We start from the raw sequence: 20,967 nt of genomic DNA, 5'->3' as shown, positions 1-20,967 counted from the left end.
CTAATACAGTAGGGTAATATAGTTTAAAAAGGAAGACTGTTATCTGTAAATATTGATCTGGAAAGATATCCACAATATGTTAACTGAGAAATAAAACTTAGTATCTTTAGTTTGACATGTAGACACTGTTAACTATCGACACTCATTTCCTCATGATGGGGTAGAATTGGAAAGATTTTTTTTTTTTTTTAAGATTTTATTTATTTATTTGACAGAGAGAGACACAGTGAGAGAGGGAACACAAGCAGGGAGAGTGGGAGAGGGAGAAGCAGGCTTCCCGCGGAGCAGAGAGCCCGACGCGGGGCTCGATCCCAAGACCCTGGGATCATGACCTGAGCCGAAGGCAGACACTTAATGACTGAGCCACCCAGGCGCCCCAGATGTATTTTTTTCTTAATAGTTTTTCTTGGTATTGTTTGTGTTGTTTGAAATGTTACTTTTGAAACAAAAAATAAATAAATAAACTCCCAAAAGCAAATACTTTTTCCAGATTGAATTTGTCTGCCTTGGGGCATTTACCAGTGGAGAGCTGACTAATTCAATTCTGATGCCATTTTCTAACGCTCCTCTTTCCTGACTGTCGCTGTTCTAGAAACTATGTGGGAAGACAACTACAGCACATGCTTGTATGTATTTTTTCAATGAATATCCAGCAGCTTTAATAAATGCAGTTAGTAATTATGACCAAATAAACCCTCTTAGTTTCTTTACTTTCCAGGCTTAGATAGGAATACATGCAGCCATACAAATCCAACTGGAAAACAGAAAGTTCAGCAACAGGTATGACGGGATAACGGATAGCAGAGTCAGTTGATCCTCAGATTATTAATACTGTAAGTGGAATAATGTGCAGAAAAGTTACCTTTTAAGGAAAAGGCACCAAAATATGAAAAATTATCCTTGTTTATATAAAGGGAAGACTATAAAGAAAACCAGATTGGGGAAATAATACACATATAGAGAGATTTATGTTAGTTTTGCAGTGGATTACATTTTGGTTTCAAATATACCCACATATACCTATTTTAGTGTGACATGATTTAATTTAAAAAATTTTATTTTTATAATCCTTTATTATAAATAAATGTCTGTAAAAGTTTCTGATACCATAACATCTTGAACTGATAACAGGTAACTTAGTGCTATATGTTTTAAAATAGATTTTCAAAATGGATATGATACTATCAGTATCTGGAAACACATACCTAAGACCTTTGATCCTTGATTTGGTCCTTCTGAAAGGGCCCACTCTGGAGTAGAATGATTTCCTCTAAGAACAATCTGTAATTCTCCTTTAAAAGGGTAATCTTCCCAGCCACCAATCAATCTACCTCCCTGCAGTGAAGCAGAAAATTGTTAATACTTAAAAATTGAGCAGAAAAAAAATTCGCCCATAAAAAAGGAATTAGGAAGATACTGGCAGCCTCTAATAAAAATGAATGAAATCTGTTATACAAAGAACAGTATTGTATCTGGAAGTGACTTTAACGCTGTCACTTTGGGATGGGTAGCTTAAATGACTTTTCCAAGGTCAGATTCAATAGGTACTTATTGTCAGTGCTATACCTAAAACTGAGACCTGCTTACATCTAAACTTGTGCCATTTGGACAGATCACGTTTTATTTTAGCACCATGTGACATATATGAAATACACTGTTCACACTTACATCCAAGCTATGGCCAAGTAGGAGCCCCCACTGTGAATAATAACAGCTATTACTAAATGCTTGCTGATTCCATGTCAGCCATAATGTGTAAGGCTTTATGTATATTATATCATTTGACCTTTACACTAAACCCATGAATTGCTGTTATTATTCTCATTTAATAGGTGAGAAAACTGATGCTGAAAGTGGTCAAATATCTTACCCAAATTCCCAACTGACAGTGAGGCTGAAGGACTCAGTCGTTGTTTTAATTTACCTCAAAGCTCATGCATCTAAATACCAAAATATTGCATATCTTTAAAGCAGTAAAGGCCTATTTTTATCAAAGAAAAGCTACTATACACTTTTACTTTTTTAAAAATTTAGCTGAGATACAGAGAGAGAGAGAGAGAGAGAGAGAGAGAGAGCGTGAGCATGAGCAGGGGGAGGGGTAAAGTGAGAGGGAGAAGGCGGCTCACCCCTGAGCTGGGAGCCCAATGCAGGCTGGATCCCAGAACCCTGGGATCATGACCTGAGCAGAAGGCACTTAACTGACTGAACCACCCAGGCATCCCTACACACTTTTACTTTTCAACCTAACTTCATAGCTCTTGGTTAGGCCATTCTTTTTAATTAACAATAATAATAGACTGACAGAACAACTCAACTAATTATACTGTTACATGTTCAAGACCACTTGAGGTTTATGAGAGAATGAGGTGATTGTTCCAAGCAGTTGAAATATTTTTATGAATCTTCTCCTGTTTTCCTCATTCCGTCTATGTCCATTCATTTTAAGAAACACTGTTTTCTAAAAAAAAGAAAAGACTTAAAACCTTTTCTTTCTTTCCAGAACTCCTGGGGATTTTCTGGTTCTTAGAGCAAGTTGTGGGTTTAGCTTTACCTAAGAGTATACAAATAATTCTACGTAGGATTAAAAATGGGCAAACTTCACAGTAAAAGCATAATTACTCCTTAAGGAATATGTAGCCACCAGTTGAAAGGACAGTGGAAATATGCTGGACTTACATGAGGCTCACGTCTCATGGGTTAGAGCCAGTTGTGTTTTTTACTCACATCGATTGAATATGCTTTCTTATATTTTTTCTTCAGCAAATCTCCAACATCTCAGAATTTGACTAATAAAGGTATAAATTATAAGACCCTCCCTCTTACCTGAAGTGATATGTAGGTAGCATTCAGAACAACTTTTCTGTAAGAAGACTCTGCAGCTCCCACACTGTGTTTATCTTCCAGTTCTAGAACTCCCCAAATAATGAGACTTTCCATTGGTGGAATATCTGTGTCTGCTACAACCCATGTTCCTATAAGAACAATGCTTTAATATAAGAAATATAACATAATTCATACTATAGCTTATAGATAAAAACATGGACACCCTTACCAGTGAGTCCTGGTTTCGAAGTCCGCAACCCTTTTCCCACACAATGACTTATTCTTGACTCTCCCAGAAAATCTATTATCCTTAATATTCACGTTTAAATCCACATAAAACCCAGAAGGCTAGGTCTGGTATCCAGGACACACTACTAGAATCCATCTCTTCACATTTGCTCTTTTCCCAGGGTGTGTTGCATAGAGGTGGAATTCTAACTTTGTGCTATCTATCGTCACACAAACACAGGCATTTTGTTTATGTTTACGTACTTACCTTCAGGAATAACCACATTTGCTCCTGGGTGAGGTATGGTATAATTATTTTCTCGAGATGATTGCCAGAAAGAATCATTTGACCATAAGCTGAAAAGAGAAGAGAAATAGTTCCATTAAGTATTATCTTTATATACTTAATGACCATCTCCTTATACTAGCTGTTTTGGGATGATAGAATGCAAATTAGAGAATTTATAATTTTGCTAAGTAGGCAAGCTCATATGTGCAATTGGTAGAATACTCAACACATACGACTACACAATGGCTTTTTTTTTTCTCTAAAGAAAACTTCCTTTCCATCTACAATCTGAATCACCTTTTCTCCCACTAAATCCTCATTGTGATACCCTAATTTTGGCTAAAATGTAAATTATTTAATTTCCTTACAAGATTTCACATGGTAGAATGGCACCTGGGTGGCTCAGTGGGTTAAGCGTCCAACTCTTGATTTTGGCTCAGGGCATGATCTCAGGGGTTGTGAGATTGAGCCCCTCTTTGGGCTCTATGCTCAGCGGGGAGTCTGCTTGAGATTCTCTCTCTCCCTCTCTCTCTGCCCCTTCCCTGGCCTGCACTCTCTCTCTCTAAAATAAATAAATCTTAAAAAAAAAAAGATTTCACATGGTAGAAACTGAAAAGACATTCATCCTTTGTCCATTTAAAGACCCTTACATATGGTGCTACTGCATGGGGGCAGGGGGCAAGAGGATATGGTCACTAGATTCTGTGAAGGGAGGGATGGAAGGATGGTTTCTGAATTGGTAAGGATGAGTCAATGAGGTTAAGCCCCTGGGATGGGATCAGGGATGGCAGGTCTGCAACCAGAGTGAAGGTTATGTTAAACTGAAAGAGATATAAAAAACCCTTAGAGGAGAGGCAGTCTCTACTTTTCATTGCTATACTTTCCAGAAACCACCCCCATGCAAATTGTTGTAAAGAATATTATTATAAAGTTGATGATATTTTTCCCCATTGGAAAATGTTCACAACCAGAGGTTGTTTCCTGAACTAGTAAAAAATTTTAAAATTCCATGATACAAATTCTTGAATTCTATAAAACAGTCAATATATAGTTTGGTTAAAGTGTACTTGTATTATACATTTGAAATATGTTAAAAATTCTGTTATAAAAATTTGTTTTACTGGGTTTAAAAGAAAGGTCAGCAGTTAATTTAGACTTACAATAATACATTATTTTTCATGAAGCAATTTCAGAGAAAGTTACGTTTAATGGCTGTATCTTTCTAACTAAAAAACCTGACCAGCATTGTATGGATTCGATCACTGATTTTACCTAGTTTTTCTCAAGATTAATAGCCTTTCATTCTTATCTCCAACAGCACTATACTATGCACGTTATATATTGTTCTTCTTATTGTGCACTGTTATGATCAATAAAGCCTAACACCTCTTAAACAAAGCATATGTATGTTGCACACTAGAGTTTTATATCCTCATCTTGAGGTACCCATCCTGGATCAAGATTCTGTTTGTTTTCACTGATATCTCTCTGTATAATATAAATTGATAAATCCAATTATAGCTATTTCTAGTGAGCAGAACTCATACCATGGGGGGAAACAACCTATGCTAAGACATATACATGTAGCATACCAACATATTCCCCTGTCACATCCTGGTCTAGACCAATCTAAATCTATTATGTGTGTAAATGATAAATATTAATTAAATTTTCAATAATTCTATCTACCTTAGACTATATAAGGACTTTTTGGTCAATAACCTTGATGGTGCACGTCTCTAATACAGCTCTCTCAAGTCTTTTCATGAGCCTTCCTGCTTTCTCCACTGTCCCTCTATAATACTGACAGAGTAGCAAAAGTGGTCTTTCCAAAATGTAATCTGGAGTACATTACTTCTCAGCTGAAAATCATTTAAAAGCTTCTTCTATTTCTTAATACTAACTGCCTGCATGACCCGAATGGTCTGATTTCCACCTGTTTCCAACACCATTTCTAGGCCACTCTCCTCTGCTCACCAGGGTCCAGCCATGCTGTTTTCTCTCTGTTCTTAGATATGCCATACTCTTTCCCACATCAGGGCCTCTGCCCAAGATGCTTCCTGGGCCTAGAACACTCCTCTCCCACCCTTCACATGGTTAGCTCTTCCTCACCCTTTGGGTCTCAGCTGGAATATCACCTCCTGTGAGAGGCTATTCCTAATCCCCCTACCCAAAGGAGGTCCCTGCCATACTGCTCTCTGTCCCAGACACCTCCCCATTCCCCTTATAACCTTTATCACTCACTCACACTGTTTACTCTTTTGTATCTTTGCTTGCTTGTGTTGGATCTGTCTCTTTGGATAGAATGTGAGTGTAATGAGGGCCGGGACCACATCTGTGTTGTTTACAATTGACTCCCCAGTGCTTAGCACAGTACCTGGGCCATAGCAGGTGTTCAAATATTTTTTAATGATCAAATTAATATATCAAAAAATTCAATTATTATTCTTTTGTACAATAGTTACTACTACATCTGTATATTCTGAAATGTAATTCACGTAATAAAAAACATTGAGTTGTGCTTGATGCATAATAGCAGCTCTTATCATTATTTTTATGATTATCATTTGTCCATAAAGGACACAAATATACATCAAATCAGGATAATACCTCTAAGGGCCTTAAAGACTAGTACCAACCATCACATGCTAGTACCATGATGTATGGTTATTACTATAACTCAAGGTAGAGAGCAATGTTCCACATGAGAAATAAAGGTAAAGGGCTATGTAAGTTTCAAAGATAGAAAAATCATTTTTAACTGTACGAATTAACATATATTAAGGGGTCAAACATTTGAAACAAAATTAAATAAGTTGTGCTACAAGATTTGACCATGACAGTTATTCTAGACAAAGAGACACCACCCACTAAGAAAGCATTGGATTAATGAGGAGACTTTGTTTCTGGTGCTATTTTGGAAGTGTCATCAAGAAGTTTTGTGATCTTGGGTAATTCACTAAAGGTCACTGGCTTCAGCTTTCTCACCTTATAATAAGGGAGTTGGTCTAATAGTCCATATCCAACATTCTGCAAGTCTAAGATTACCAGTAACATTCACACAACATTTTTTGTGCGATTTTTCCATTTTCTCATCAGGGTGGTTATAAGGCCCAAGTGAAGTAATGAGTATGGAAGTGCTTTGTGACTTACAAGGCATTGTGCAGGATGAGGACATTATTTTCTCACCCAAGAGTGACATGTGAAAAGAATTCTATCAAGTGCTATTGAAGGTATTAATAAACAAAAGGCCTATATACTTATATGTGGCTGGTCGCTTCCTGGGAATTGGTTTTCTTGATGGGGGATGTACAGGAAAGCAGTCCTGGAGAATGCAGCAGTAAGCTTGGAAATTAATAATAACATCCTTCACATCAGGATCCAGGGTCCCAGAAATGGGCTGGCTCTGCTGAAGGTCATTTCTTCCTGACACTGAAAGTAAAGTAGTTTAAATTAATATGATATCAAATGTAGACAAAGAAAATGGCAATTTGAAAATATTCTTTAGATGGTGACTCGGTAGAGTTCAAATGTATGGAATACATATGGAAAAATTCTTTTTTTAAATTTTATTTTATTATGTTATGTTAGTCACCATACATTACATCATTAGTTTTTGATGTAGCATTCCATGATTCATTGTGTGCGTATAACACCCAGTGCTCCATTCAGTACGTGCCCTCTTTAATACCCATCACCAGGCTAACCCATCCCCCCACCCCCTCCCCTCTAGAACCCTCAGTTTGTTTCTCAGAGTCCATAGTCTCTCATGGTTCGTCTCTCCCTCCGATTTCCCCCCTTCATTTTTCCCTTCCTACTATCTTCTTCTTTTTTTAACTATAATGTATTATTTGTTTCGGAGGTACAGGTCTGTGATTCAACAGTCTTACACAATTCACAGCGCTCGCCATAGCACATACCCTCCCCAATGTCGATCACCCAGCCACCAGTTATTACTTGGGGGAAACTGGGGTTCCAGTGGGAACCCCCCACCACTCCAGCAACCCTCAGTTTGTTTCCTGAGATTAAGAATTCCTCATATCAGTGAGATCACATGATACATATCTTTCTCTGATTGACTTATTTCGCTCAGCATAATACCCTCCAGTTCCAACCACGTCATTGCAAATGGCAAGATTTCATTCCTTTTGATGGCTGCATAATATTCCATGTATATATACACCACATCTTCTTTATCCATTCATCTGTTGATGGACATCTTGGCTCTTTCCATAGTTTGGCTATTGTGGATATTGCTGCTATAAACATTGGGGTGCACGTACCCCTTTCAATCATTACATTTGTATCTTTGGGGTAAATAACCAGTAGTGCAATTGCTGGGTCATAGGGTAGCTCTATTTTCTACTTTTTGAGGAACCTCCATACTGTTTTCCAGAGTGTCTGCACCAGCTTGCATTCCCACCAACAGTGTAGGAGGGTTCCCCTTTCATATGGAAAAATTCTGATGAAATGCACATGTCTTATTGAGAAGCACACAGTCAAAACGTCTTGACAATATTTTGGAACTCAAAATTTATTCTTAAATATTTTTATTTCCCCCAAGTAATAAAATAATAGAAATGGAAACAAAATATTTGACAGTTTCCTTTGTACTCATTTCCTCTAATTTTGTGAAGTAAATGTTAGGGCCATCTGTAAGAGTGTTGGCATTATCTCCAAACATAAAATGTAAGTCCTTGACTCAACTCAAGGCCTTTTTTGACATAAATTTAGTCTCCAATCCTTTTACTCAGCAAACATTTATTGAATCCTACTATACAGAGGACACTGTATAACATATTTGCACATTAAGCAATTTTTCTCTTTCTTTAGACAAAGCATTAGATAAAATAATCACTTTTGCCTAATGAATACATACCCAAGTAATATAGAGTACTTGTGTTTGCTTCAAGGTGCCAGTCTCCGTTCTTGCTAGTATTCCAACTCAACGGATTTGAAGAGCCATTCCTCATGTCAATAACATTAAACTTATCAGGATTTTGAGTGAAGTTATGAGATATGATTACATAGTCTTCTTCCTATAAGTGTTTGCCCCCAAATATGATTTTATATGTTAATATCCTGCATAATATACATTAATTTTGATGACATACAATTAGCCCTTATATTTAGACTTAAGTTTTGGTTTTAGTTTGTCATCTTGCATTCATATTCTGTTTAGTAACATTTTATATGTCTATGGCAATAATGCTAACTCTATCCGAAGGCAATGAAAATCTCTCTGTACACACACATACACAGACACACACACACACACACACACGTATTTAGAGAATATTTTATTTCTGTAATATTTTAAAACATTTAAAACAATCCTAGGTATTGTTTATGGCTACACATATGTAGTATAACTAGAAGAACATGAATGGGGATGAAAACACCCAATTCAGGATATTGGTTACCACAAGAGTGGAGAGTGGGGAATGAGAAGAGAGTAAGCCATACAGGGGACTTCCAGTTCATCAAAAATGTTTATTTCTTTTTTTTTTTTTTTAAGATTTTATTTATTTGACAGAGAGAGAGAGACACAGTGAGAGAAGGAACACAAGCAGGGGGAGTGGGAGAGGGAGAAGCAGGCTTCCCGCCGAGCAGGGAGCCCGATGTGGGACTCGATCCCAGGACCCTGGGATCATGACCTGAGCCGAAGGCAGACGCTTAACGGCTGAGCCACCCAGGCGCCCCAAAAATGTTTATTTCTTAAAAAAAAAAATCAAAAGTAAAGATTCACAGAATGTTAGATCCAGATGGAGCTAGGTGGTGGGCACACAGGACTTGGCCCGTCATTGTCTGTGTTTGGTATATTTTAAAATACAATTTCTAAAGCCCTTAACTGGTACCTGGAATATCATAAGCACTCAATAAATGTTAGTTATGATCATGATAATAATAACAGGACACAAGCTTAGTATTATGGGAATATGGCAAAGATGTTGCTTACTTCTGATTCCTACACAAGGTTTCTTTTTTTAGCTTACTTTTTAGACTTAGGGTGGGTCATGAAGTGTGTGCAGGACTTCACCAGGTCAGTATGTGAGGCAAGCACATTCTGGGCCTAACAACTGGTATAAGGACAGGACATAGGTTGCATTCGCATACTATGCAATCATCATTATTAGAAGATGAATTTAATAGCTCTTTGTTTACCTTAAATCCATAGAATGTTGACGTATAAGATATGTTGGTTATGTGATCTACATCTTTAAAATACCAGTTAATGTGCTTTGCATTTGGAATCAGAGCCATCCATCCAGACATATGAGTCAGTCGTTTCTTCTGAAAGGGAACAATGCTTGTGCCTATAGCAGAATACAAAACAAACAAATAACAGTCTTCTCTACCTCTAGAAAATTCCTTTTTTTACAAACAAGTGAAATATTAGCCTAGTTTATGGAAGTCTCTGAAGAGGTCAGAATAGCATTTCATTACTTATGTTCTAAATGTCTTTGTTAACTGAAGGCCCCAATGTTTCATATTACACTTAACTGAAACATAAAAATGCCTTCTCACTTGGAATTCTGAATTGAGATGAAGTCTTTATTCCTTAGGGAAAGAAAAAAATCAAACATGATGATGATTAATGACTACGATGACAAAAGTGCTTAAATATATTAATACAATTCTTTAAATATTGATCTAAAATAAAATTCTGTTGTTATTCTTTTAAGAACTTAAATTAACTCCGAATTTAATTATTTCAGGATCCTTGATTTACAGGATATGCAAATATAAGCTCTAATTCTTTATTAGATTCTCCTGTATTTGTTGAGTTAATCAAAATCTACGTAACAAGTACTAATGTAAAGTTTTGATTTAAAGCTCTTAAGAATCTTGGCTACCACCAGACTTACCATGAACACTGGCCATGATACCCTTAGGTTTGTGAATGACAAACTTGGAACATAAATTACTTGTTATGGGAAAAAATACTTAATTTAGTAATGCTTTGTTCATGAAAGAGTACCTGACAACTTTAGCTAAAGATTTGAAAAGATTTTTTAGAATATAAAGAAGACATGATTAATTGCCCATATTCTATTTTTTTCCTCTCCATCCCCTCTCTCTTTTCATCTCTGATTGAATTTTATGTTAAATTTGCAAACTCTTCCCCTACAAATTTAGGGGGAGAAAGCTAGATGAAAGATTATAAAATAAACTGTCATCCTTTTTCTTTGGAGAATAAGGCAAAAAAGTTCCAATATCAAGGAGGAACAAATTTATTAATTCTTAGGCTTGTGAATTAGCATTACATTTAAAAAAGCCGTGAGCAGGGACTCTAAAAACATACAGTTCCAAAAGACCTGCAGTGTATAAGAAGAACTATGATGATTTGAATTACTCAGCAAATACTCATTCCTTTCCCCTCCTTGAGTGCTGAGTAGACTTCCCTGACCTGTTGATGTTGGGTGATGTGACAGTCATAAACATTTGTGTTTGCTGGATGAAGCTTGCCATCTTGAACCTCTACCATTACAATGCAAAGAGCCTGCCCCAGGTAGTTGGCTCTCCCTTCAGCCTACACTCTGGAATAAACACACGTTTATTGTGTGTTTATTTTTTCAGTATTTACACACTGAATTCAACTTTTGGGGAGGAACAAAGCCCATTGGATCCTCACCTTCAAGCAGAGCATCCTAGCTGAGCACATCCAAGATCAACCAACCCAGTCCTCAGACATGAGAGTGAAAACAATGATTGTTGGTTTAAGCTTTGGGGATAATCCCTTTTGGGGATTAAGTTTGGGGATAATCTGTCATGAAGCAATAGCTGACTTACATAAGAGTTCATGAAAATCATCCAAAACCTCCGGAATTTGCTCTATGTTTGGCAGAACCAACCTCCACTAAAGTTTTCTGATGCATGGAATTATACTTTAACCTGAACTTGCTTGATAATTCTCTTTTTGTAAATAAAACTAATTGTGGGGCACCTGGGTGGCTCAGTCAGTTAAGCAACCGACTCTTGATTTTGGCTCAGGTCATGATCTCAGGGTCCGGATACCAAGCCCCACATTAGGCTCCACACTTGCTGGGCATGGCACCTGCTTGGAATTCTCTCTGTTCATCTGTCCCTCCCTGCTCATGCTCTTTTTTTCTAAAATGGAAAAATAAATCTTAAAAAAAAACTAATTGTCATTTTTCATAGTTATTTGTGTTTCTTTAATTTTTTTCAGATGCACTCATTTTCAGTATGTTGATTTTAAGCATCTTGGACTGAAATTTGAAGTTGATATTTAAAAAAATAATATTACTAAAAGTAAGTGTCTCAAATTAATTTGCCATCTGGTCTATAGTATCACTAATAGTAAGTATCTCAAATTAATTTGCCATCTGGTCTAATTTTACATATATATTCATAAAGATACATATATTCACACATATATACATAGAGCTACACACAACATCATGCATGAGACACTTTAATAGATACATGTAAAGTTATACCAAATCTTATTTCCCACTGTTCTAGTATATTTGTTGAACTTTTGATTCATTTAGTGTATATATATATATAAATTTTATATATATATATATAAATTTTATATATATATATATAAAATGAAAACAGTGATCTCTTTTTTCTGTTTTTAATTTTTAGTACTAAATCATTTTATTTGGCTTTAATGGAGATCAAATAAAAACAGTAAAATATTCTTGACTCTGAAAGTTGTTTTATTCTTTATGTCACATTAAATAAGAAAAGTACCTGGAGTGATGTTTTCTCCACTCATAATTTGGTCTGAGGACTACAACTAATTCCATTGTAATTCAATAATTACTGAATTCCTACTATTTGCAATGTCTTGTGTTGAGTTATGTGGGTGACAGAAAGATAAATTTATAGATCTTGCTACCAAGGTGTTCAGTTTAGTAATTAAATAAAAATCTTCATTCCTGAAAGGATCAGGCAAAAAGGCACAGAGAGACTTCACAAGAAAGCTACAATCTCATCAATTCAGAAGTATTAGACTTCTCGAATCAAAAATAAAAACACAAAAACTTCTCTCTAAAATCATCACTACCACCACCACTAATAACAACAAAAAAACCCCAAAGTATTTAAAATGTTTAAATATTACTGCTTAAAAATTAATAGTGTAAGGTATATATCTTTTTTTATCATTCTGTATATTTAAAATAATTTATCTAGGGTGGTTTTACATCTCTGAGTCCTCTGTAAAATTATCTTAGACTGTGTTTTATAAAAAGCTAATGTTCAGTCTATTCATAGGTATATCATAAAGTATTTGGAGGTATGATTAAAAGTTTTATCATAAGTAACTATTTTATGACATAGTAATGGGAAATACTAACATATTACCTCACCAGATAAAATCACATCATTTGCTTTTGATGTTTTGGTTCCTTTTAGTTTCAGCCTGTCAGAAAACTTTCACAGATATTCTGCTTAAAATACTGTTTATTGTACCATAGTCTCTCAAAGTTTAAGTAATGTTGCTCCATTCTGGACATCTGTTTATCAGAAGAAAAGAAATGGCTGCCAGGTTCATGTCATTAAGTCAGTGAGACAATGGGTATAACCACTGCCCAGAGAGTAGGTGTATGGCCCTTTCAATTCACAGGAGGAAGAAATTCTAGTAAGAATGTTTTAAAGTTAACTATAATAACTGATAACATCATAATAAACAATAAAAGAGGCATGGTATACTTACTGTTTTTCCTGCAGATCCATGGTTCGCCATTCTCCATGAGTTTGGACAATGGGAAACACACGAAAGAGAAGGAGAAGTTGGGCAAGGAGGAATGTGAAATGAGCTTATTCCCCTGACTCTCTCCCTGTGAGGAAGTAGGGGGTTCTTGGTGGGCTCCTGCATCTCTCAACCAAAGGGATATCCCCATTTAACTTGCGTGTTTGGCTGGTGCAAATGCCAAATGGATCATGAATAATGACAGCAAATTAATGCGACCTAGTCTGGTAATGATGTCAAGCTCATCTGGTGTTCCAGGTATGGTATCTTTACTGAAACAAACCAGCAAATCGACAATCCTTGGCACCTGGTGTACAGCTACTGACCTAAGAAATGCTCCCTCATCCCATTTCAATCAACAAAGATAATCAAAAGGGTCTGCCTTCACTGGCAGGGATGATGGTATATTTTATTGTCTTGCTCCAATTTCCTACTCTCTGTTGTAATATTGTCTGGGTGCTCCTTGAGCAAGCAGAACATCATGCTGGTCCATGTATTTATTCAATACTCCTCACATGCCCATTTTGGGTGTGTTATTTTTTTCCTGCCTGGTTATTGACTGATACAAATGTACTTTTTCCATGTTCCAAACAGTGAGTGACAACTTAAAAAGATGATGATGAAAATAGAAAAACATATTTAAGTTAGTGGCTTAAACTATTATATTCCACTTACCAAAAGAGTCTGAGAGAACCACATCCTTTTCAAGCAGAGATACTGGAGAAGGTTTGTTGAATGCCAAACGGTGGAAGCCGACTGAGGTGTCACAGACAGCCCCTGGGAACCCAATGCTCCACTCGGCTTCTTGAGTGCAGTGAGAAGGGTCCAGCAGTGAGCTGTGTGGAATGACGGTGTGTCCTCTGTGACCTAGGAGAGGGACATAAACAGCATGTTTCCCATATCATGTAAGAAAACTAAAAACAAAACAAAACAAAATCCCAAACTGTCTACAACATATAGCTATTGTGACCGATAGTCCCAGTAACAAAATCTAAAAGTCCTGGCACATTCTGGGGGGGGGCGGCATGGGGCAAGAGGACCTCATGCAAAGGCTTTGCAGTGGACTCTTCAGTCAGGGAGCTTACTGTAGATGTAGCTGAAACACAGGATCTGAAGCACCCATGAGAGCCAAACATGGGATGGGAAGTAGGATAAGTAACTTGCTCAAGGGCACACAGAAGGATTCAAATCCAGGCAGTCTGACCATAAAGTCCATACTTTTAACCAATAGACTGCCAACTAACATTAAATATCTAAGCTGAATTAGATAAACTGTAAAAAATTACACAAAGTTTTGTATATTAGAACCACCTAAATGTTCTCCCTCTTAAATCCACAATTAGAACAGGAGACAAAAGTCAACAGCTATAGTTGAGAACTCAGCCTGTTTGAATTTGAGATGAATCTTATCCCATCTTACAAAGTCTTTCAAAAGTAAATTGTCAATATCTGTAGATTTATTTGTCAATTATCTCTTAAAGTATTATGTAGAATCACACACATACATCCTTGCTATCTTAGACAAGTCTTTATTATTAAAAATGTGTAAAGACACTAAATTCTAGAAATTATGAATTTTTACAGAAAATGTGGCATACTCTAAACTTGAAATGGTAAAAAAAATTTAACCTATAAATTATGTTGCATTGTATATTACAGTTAACATATTCTTTTAATTAATTTCAAATTCAGAATTTAGATTGGAAAGAAAAGGGTTAACAGCAGGCCTGTAACTTATTCCTTTCCTTTAAAGTATTTTAGTAGGATATATCCAGTCTACCCACATTGCTTATGTACATAAACCTGGAATATATATATTTATGGGGCATGACTGGCTGGAGAATTTGGGTAGTCATGTAAACAGTTTCTTATCTGTATAATTAACTGAATATATATAAAATGAAGAAGCTCTAAAACTGAAATGATTTCCTTTTGTAGTCAATGTTTCCATAAATATTGCTCAGAATTTGCTGTTAATTCCAAACCAAAGTGCAAATGCAAGAAAAAAGGATATTTGGGGAGGCCACATTTGACGATTTGGGTCTCTTCCAGAAAAGAACGTCTAACCTGAGCCTATTGTTGACCTATATCCTTAAATCACTTGCAAAGTTTGGTGCTGGGTAAGGTCTGTGATTCATGTGAGTCTGCTTTGACAATTCAACTCTCTGTGTTAACACAAATATATTTCCAATGTATGTTATCAGAAATTAGAACATAACATTTACCTGTAAGTGAACCATCAACATCAATCAGTACCACTTCATGTTCCCATCGAAAGCCAGCCTTGTTTGGTGTGTGAAAATACTGGATGTCAACAAATTTTGCACTCCAGCCTCCACATCTCTCATTACAAACTCCAGTGATGGACGTCACTCCCAAAGCTACACAGCTGGGACGGTCAAAGTTCATAAAGTGTACAGATGACACAGTCAAGCCTTCACTAAATGGGAGAACCAGGCCTTTCCTTGTGCAAAATGCAGACCCCATTCCCAGTTCATCGAGATGCCCAACTATTTTGGCATTTTTAATCACTGCTCCATTGGTTTCACCCCATCCTCCAACATAAGGAGCCAGGATCCTTTTGGTCTCAATTCCAGCCTCAAAATTATTTACCATCACAAAGTTATGGAACTGAAGGGCACCTCCATTGACCCATTCAGCTCCTTTTTCACAATTCCAAGTAGTCAGTGAATTAAATATCGCAGGCATTGGCACTGTAGAGGTACAAGATCCTGTCTTCATGGGGAAATATTCCTCAAATATCCACATTCCAAACCAACCTTGAGAATGAACAGTGTTGTTAAAGAATTCTCCAAGAGGAACTCTTTTTTGGCAAATGTTTCGGTCATAGGACGGCCCATCAGGGTGGTTGTTCATTCGGTACCAAAAGCCAAAGTGAGTGCCACCAGCAGCTGCATTGTGTCGTATGGTGTTGTTTGGGTTCGTTACCCAAAATGCAGCCGGGGTCACATCATCATTCAGAAGACTGGTACTTTGCTGCACAAATACTGCCAAGTTATACTGCAAGATATTGCCATGTTCAATGCCATCTTCTATAAAAAATGCTCCTCCCTTGATATCATATATAATATTCCGCTCCACCAGCAGGTGATGTGTGTTATGGATAGTAACGGCTCTGTTATAGGCCTGGTGAATTGCACAGCCTCTTACATAAGATTTAAACTGTAAATCTCCAAGCAGGTGCCAATGTATTGGATAACGCCCCAACCGGAAAGCCTGGCCAGCATGGAATATCTGTCAAGCCCAGAAATCATAGCTATTTAGTGATACACATATACTCATAATTTGTCTGGCTTCTATCTTCTCGTTTCAAAATAATCTCCAATTTTATAATAATAATTATTAATATTTATATCTTCCATATTATTCACATTTATCATTCAAAAATGTTAAGTGACCTTCAACCTACATTGTTTTATTCAACATATAACAGCCCATAGTTGTTACCAAATGAATGAATGAACAAAAGCCATCTTTGAATCTTCTGCTTTTCACTTCAGTCTATTAGTAAACTTCCATGTTTAGCAAAATAAAACCTCTCAAAGGCTTATTTTTCTCCTTCACTTTGATTCTTAGATAATAACAGGAAACATTGCTTGAATGTTTGCCGTGTGCCAGATACTGTGCTCTGTTGTATATACACGATCACGGTCTTCACCACAGTCCTACGAAGGAGCCAGTGATCCTCAGCTTCATTTTACAGATGAAGAAATTGAAGTTCACAAAGGCTAAGTATCTTGTTCATGGTTATAAAACTCCTTTTAAATCCAAGGTGGTCTGATTTTACATTTGGTGCTGTTATTAACTACTGTGCTGTGCTTTCTTTCAATAGGTCTACGACCTAGTAGTTTAATACAGAGGATGCCAGTGTGTGTGTGTGTGTGTGTGTGTGTGTGTGTAATATGATTCTAGAAGGTTAGGAAGGAAGATGTTAGGGCACCTATTTATTTTCATTCTCCATCTAAAAATTACAAATTAACTATTATTAATAATTAATACACAGATTGACCCTGGCAACCTCACTCAGTCTATATCTTAGATGTCACATATCTGTAACATATTTTAGGAGGAGGGAAGTTTCATAAAACACAGATGTGGACTCTATCACCCTCCATACGTTGTTTGTAGTCTAGGTGTTCCCAGTGTAATAGATTTATAGGTTTTACTATCCCTCTCTCTCTCACACACTCCCTCTCCCCTCCCCACTTTCCTTTCTTCCTTCCTTCCTCCCATTTACTGAATACTTGACAAAAACTAGGCTAAACTCTGATTATATAGACTGAATATGAATAAGATACAGAGGGGCTCCTAATCTCTTGTGGATAACTTGCATATTTGTTCATTTATTTATATTTTGGTTCAATTAACAATCAGTTGAGAACCTCTTATATGCCAAGCACTGTTCCAGCCACATGAGAATCAGCAGAAAACCAGAAAGACAAAATCTCTGAACTAATTGAATTTATGTTCTGGAGGGAGAGATTGAAAATAGATATATGTCAGGAGTTATGAGTAAATAAAGGAAAACAGGTTTGGGCAGTTATTTCAAATAAAGATGGTGAGGAAAGGCCTCTCTTAAGAGAGAACACTTGGGCGCCTGGGTGGCTCAGTCATTAAGCGTCTGCCTTCGGCTCAGGTCATGATCCCAGGGTCCTGGGATCGAGTCCCACATCGGGCTCCCTGCTCAGCGGGAAGCCTGCTTCTCCTTCTCCCACTCCCCCGCTTGTGTTCCCTCTCTAGCTGTCTCTCTCTCTGTTGAAAAATAAAATCTTTAAAAAAAAAAAAAAAAAAGAGAGAACACTTGAAGAGACACCTGACTGAAATGAATGTGAACTAAACAAGCATTTGGTAGAGGAGCATTCCGAGCATAATGAAGAGCAAGCACAAAAAACCCGAGACAAAAATATGCCTGACATGGTCAGTTGATACAAGGAGGCCCATGTAGCTAGCATGGTATGAGCCAGGGGTAGAAATCATAGGAGGTAAAGTCAGAGGCCAGCTGGGGGACAGATCGTGTGGGTCCTATGGGAAGGACTTGGGCTTTTTGTTTTAGGTGTAATATGAAGCCATTAAACAGAGTGCAACAAGATCTTATTTATACTTAAAAATTTGTATCTGACTGTGGTGTGGAGATTCTATTGGAGAAAGGGTGGACACAGGATGTTGAGTTAGGAGAAAATCATAATAATCTAGGTTAGAGGGGATAGTGGCTTGGTTGAGGGATCAGGTAGCAGTGGTGGAGAGAGAGTGGACGCGGGTCATTGTATTTTGTAGGCAGTATGGATAGAACTTGATGATGAATTTGATGTGGGATGCGAGAAAAATAGAGAAACAAAATTTTGGCATGATTAAATGGGTGAATAATTGGGTGTATCAAAACTGTGTTTACTTATCTGTCTCCTCTACCAGATTATAAGCAGCATCTGGCAAAAAGCAGGAATTCAGTGCTTATTCATTGTACGGATAACCTCCGGCAAACCATTGTGATTTAAGAGTAATGCTTCTTACCTCTACATATTCTATTCTCCCAGTTACCATGTTAGCACCAGGTATGGGAGCATGAAACATAATGCAGCCTCCAAACTGCTCACTTCCTATTTCTTCTCCAAACTTTCCTTGGAAGCATGTCTGTGTAGCAAATTCACCTTTAAAAATATTTTTTAAGACAACATAAAGAAAAACCATGGCAAAATCCTCTAATTATATTAAGATTTCCTCCCATACCTAATTATATCGTTTTATTCATATATAATTTTAATCTCATCCTGTGACATAATTATTTGCATTCATATCATTTCCTTCTCTAAATAGCAAGCAAGGTGAGTGCCTTGTCTTGTTCACCTTTGCATTTCCTAAAGCACCTATTACAGAATTTTTCAAAGATACTAAATAAATACTTGAATGGTTGAATGAATACTGATAAAGGTACTTTGTCTTATTATCTCTGAAGCTTTGCCCCAAGATTTGGGAAGTAACATAATGCAATCTTATATTTGTGTAGCACTAGAATATGCATTTTGTCACTTAATTCCTATAGCTACAGTAAGTGGACAGAACAGGACATATTCTTATTTTAAACAGGATGAAATTAAGTTTCATGAACTGGAATCAGAATGTAGGTTATTTGACACTGGATCCAGGGAGCCTTGTCTCATTCATCCCATCAAAGGAAAGGCTATACTTGAGCTCTGTTTGTTAGTATTTAACTACATATCAGACTGTAATGGTATTAGTTATTACATAAAAGTATCTATCTATCTATCTATCTATCTATCTATCTATCTATCTATCCATCCATCCATCTATTTATCTATTGTTAAATCACAATGTCATCTATCTGCTACACACACAGGCACACAGAAGTACTATGGTAAGTTCAGCATAGCTATGTTATCAGTTCTGTCTAATGACACCTGAGTGGAAGAGACACATGTCACTTCAGGACCAAAGTAAGTGCTGCTGCTTGACTCCCCACCATTACATGACTTCTTCTGTCCCAGAGATCACAGAGGCCTCTGTTGAAGTAGAGCCTCCCACAGCCCAGATCCTGGAATCTTTAGAAAGAGCATTTCGGACACATGCAGCATGAACGAGAAATAAATCTTTCTCAATGGAATCCCTGCCATTGGGGGCTTATTTATTACTACAGCATAACCTCGCCTGGCAGTTTGCAACTGGGGGTGATTTTGTTCCCAGGGACCGTTTTTTGCAATGCCTGGAAACAATTAATTTGACACGCTCTGGCTGCTAAAATTACCAGTGTCAAATCCATCCGGACATGCTGGAATTTTGATATTCCACTCCACATTATCAGATCCTCTTATTAAAATATTTCTTGTAAGAATTCCGACTTCGGCTCTCGCTTCAAACAGAGTTCCATCGGGGAGTCTGACAGTGATTCCTAAGTGTGTGTAATTCAGTGGCTCAGTTAGCATTATCTTCATGCCATCGGCAGATACAGATGCGACGGTCCTTTTTTCATTCTCTTGTTGGCTGTGTCTGTAAAAATTTTAACAAAAGAACTTCCAAAATTAATCTAAATCGACATAATCTTGTTTTAGTGCATTTGTCTTACAGTTTTTGAACACTTCATCTGTAAAATAGGAAATTTTTAAATGTCATATAATATTCTGAAGAGGAATTTGAAGATGGTCTCTAAGTCTTTCTTAGAGTAACTGAATAAATTTTATAAAAGCATCTCAATTAAATAAATATTTTCCAAGTGCTATAGTTGTTCAGAGAACTGTACTAATTCCTATAAAGTATTCAGAAGAACTATTCATTTATAACTTTGAAGATCACACCCAATGGTTCTCAACTGAGAATGATTATATTCCCCATGAGACATCTGGCGATGCCTGGACACATTTTTGGTTGTCACAAATCAGGGGGTGCTACTGGCATTTTGTGGGGAGTGGCCAAGGATTTTAGAAACATCCTCTAATGCACAGGGCAACCCAACACAATAAGGACTTGTCAGGTCCAAAGTGTCAACAGCACTGAAGTTGAGAAACCCCTACAGAGGGAAACCTCTGGAGGTTCCTGAGTAGGGCAAAGAAATGACTGAGGTGAAGTTTCAGAGGTCTCATTTCTACCACTTCTTCAGTACACCTCCAAGTCCAGCCACAGCCAAAGGATTTATCAATTCTATAACACTCATTCATGTATTTGGTCATTCAGCAAACATTTACTGAATGTCCCGCCCGTTTTCTAGGCACAGAGCTAAGGATGCCAAGTAGAAAGTGCCCGTGACTTTCAGGAGACGTGTGTCCGTGCCCGGTGGTATATTATCTGCTAAGGTATGGGTGGTGCAGTCAACAGAGGTAAGCTTAGGGAAGTTATTTCTGTGTCTTCCTGACATTGCCTTTTGACTCTTCTC

At 37.1% G+C, this 20,967-nt stretch overlaps 1 protein-coding gene across 2 annotated transcripts in view; it reads right to left on the bottom strand.

Moving 5' to 3' along the window:
- PKHD1L1 (PKHD1 like 1) overlaps positions 1-20,967 on the bottom strand; it is a 152,943-nt gene that overhangs the window by 52,396 nt on the left and 79,580 nt on the right. For both annotated transcript variants that reach the window (XM_032415905.1, XM_032415904.1), the window contains exons 47-56: positions 19,846-20,087; positions 18,597-18,733; positions 15,293-16,322; positions 13,743-13,934; positions 9,506-9,657; positions 8,220-8,379; positions 6,601-6,772; positions 3,320-3,408; positions 2,824-2,972; positions 1,206-1,335 (exon numbers count right to left, since the gene is read on the bottom strand). In XM_032415905.1, coding sequence (XP_032271796.1) covers positions 1,206-1,335; positions 2,824-2,972; positions 3,320-3,408; positions 6,601-6,772; positions 8,220-8,379; positions 9,506-9,657; positions 13,743-13,934; positions 15,293-16,322; positions 18,597-18,733; positions 19,846-20,087 — 2,453 coding nt within the window. The remainder of the gene's footprint in view (positions 1-1,205; positions 1,336-2,823; positions 2,973-3,319; positions 3,409-6,600; positions 6,773-8,219; positions 8,380-9,505; positions 9,658-13,742; positions 13,935-15,292; positions 16,323-18,596; positions 18,734-19,845; positions 20,088-20,967) is intronic.

The sequence above is a fragment of the Phoca vitulina genome, unplaced genomic scaffold (assembly GCF_004348235.1).
Source record: "Phoca vitulina isolate PV1807 unplaced genomic scaffold, GSC_HSeal_1.0 scaffold18, whole genome shotgun sequence".
NCBI lineage: Eukaryota > Metazoa > Chordata > Mammalia > Carnivora > Phocidae > Phoca > Phoca vitulina.
Note: the sequence above shows the minus strand (reverse complement) of the source record. Positions and strands in the feature narration are given on the sequence as shown.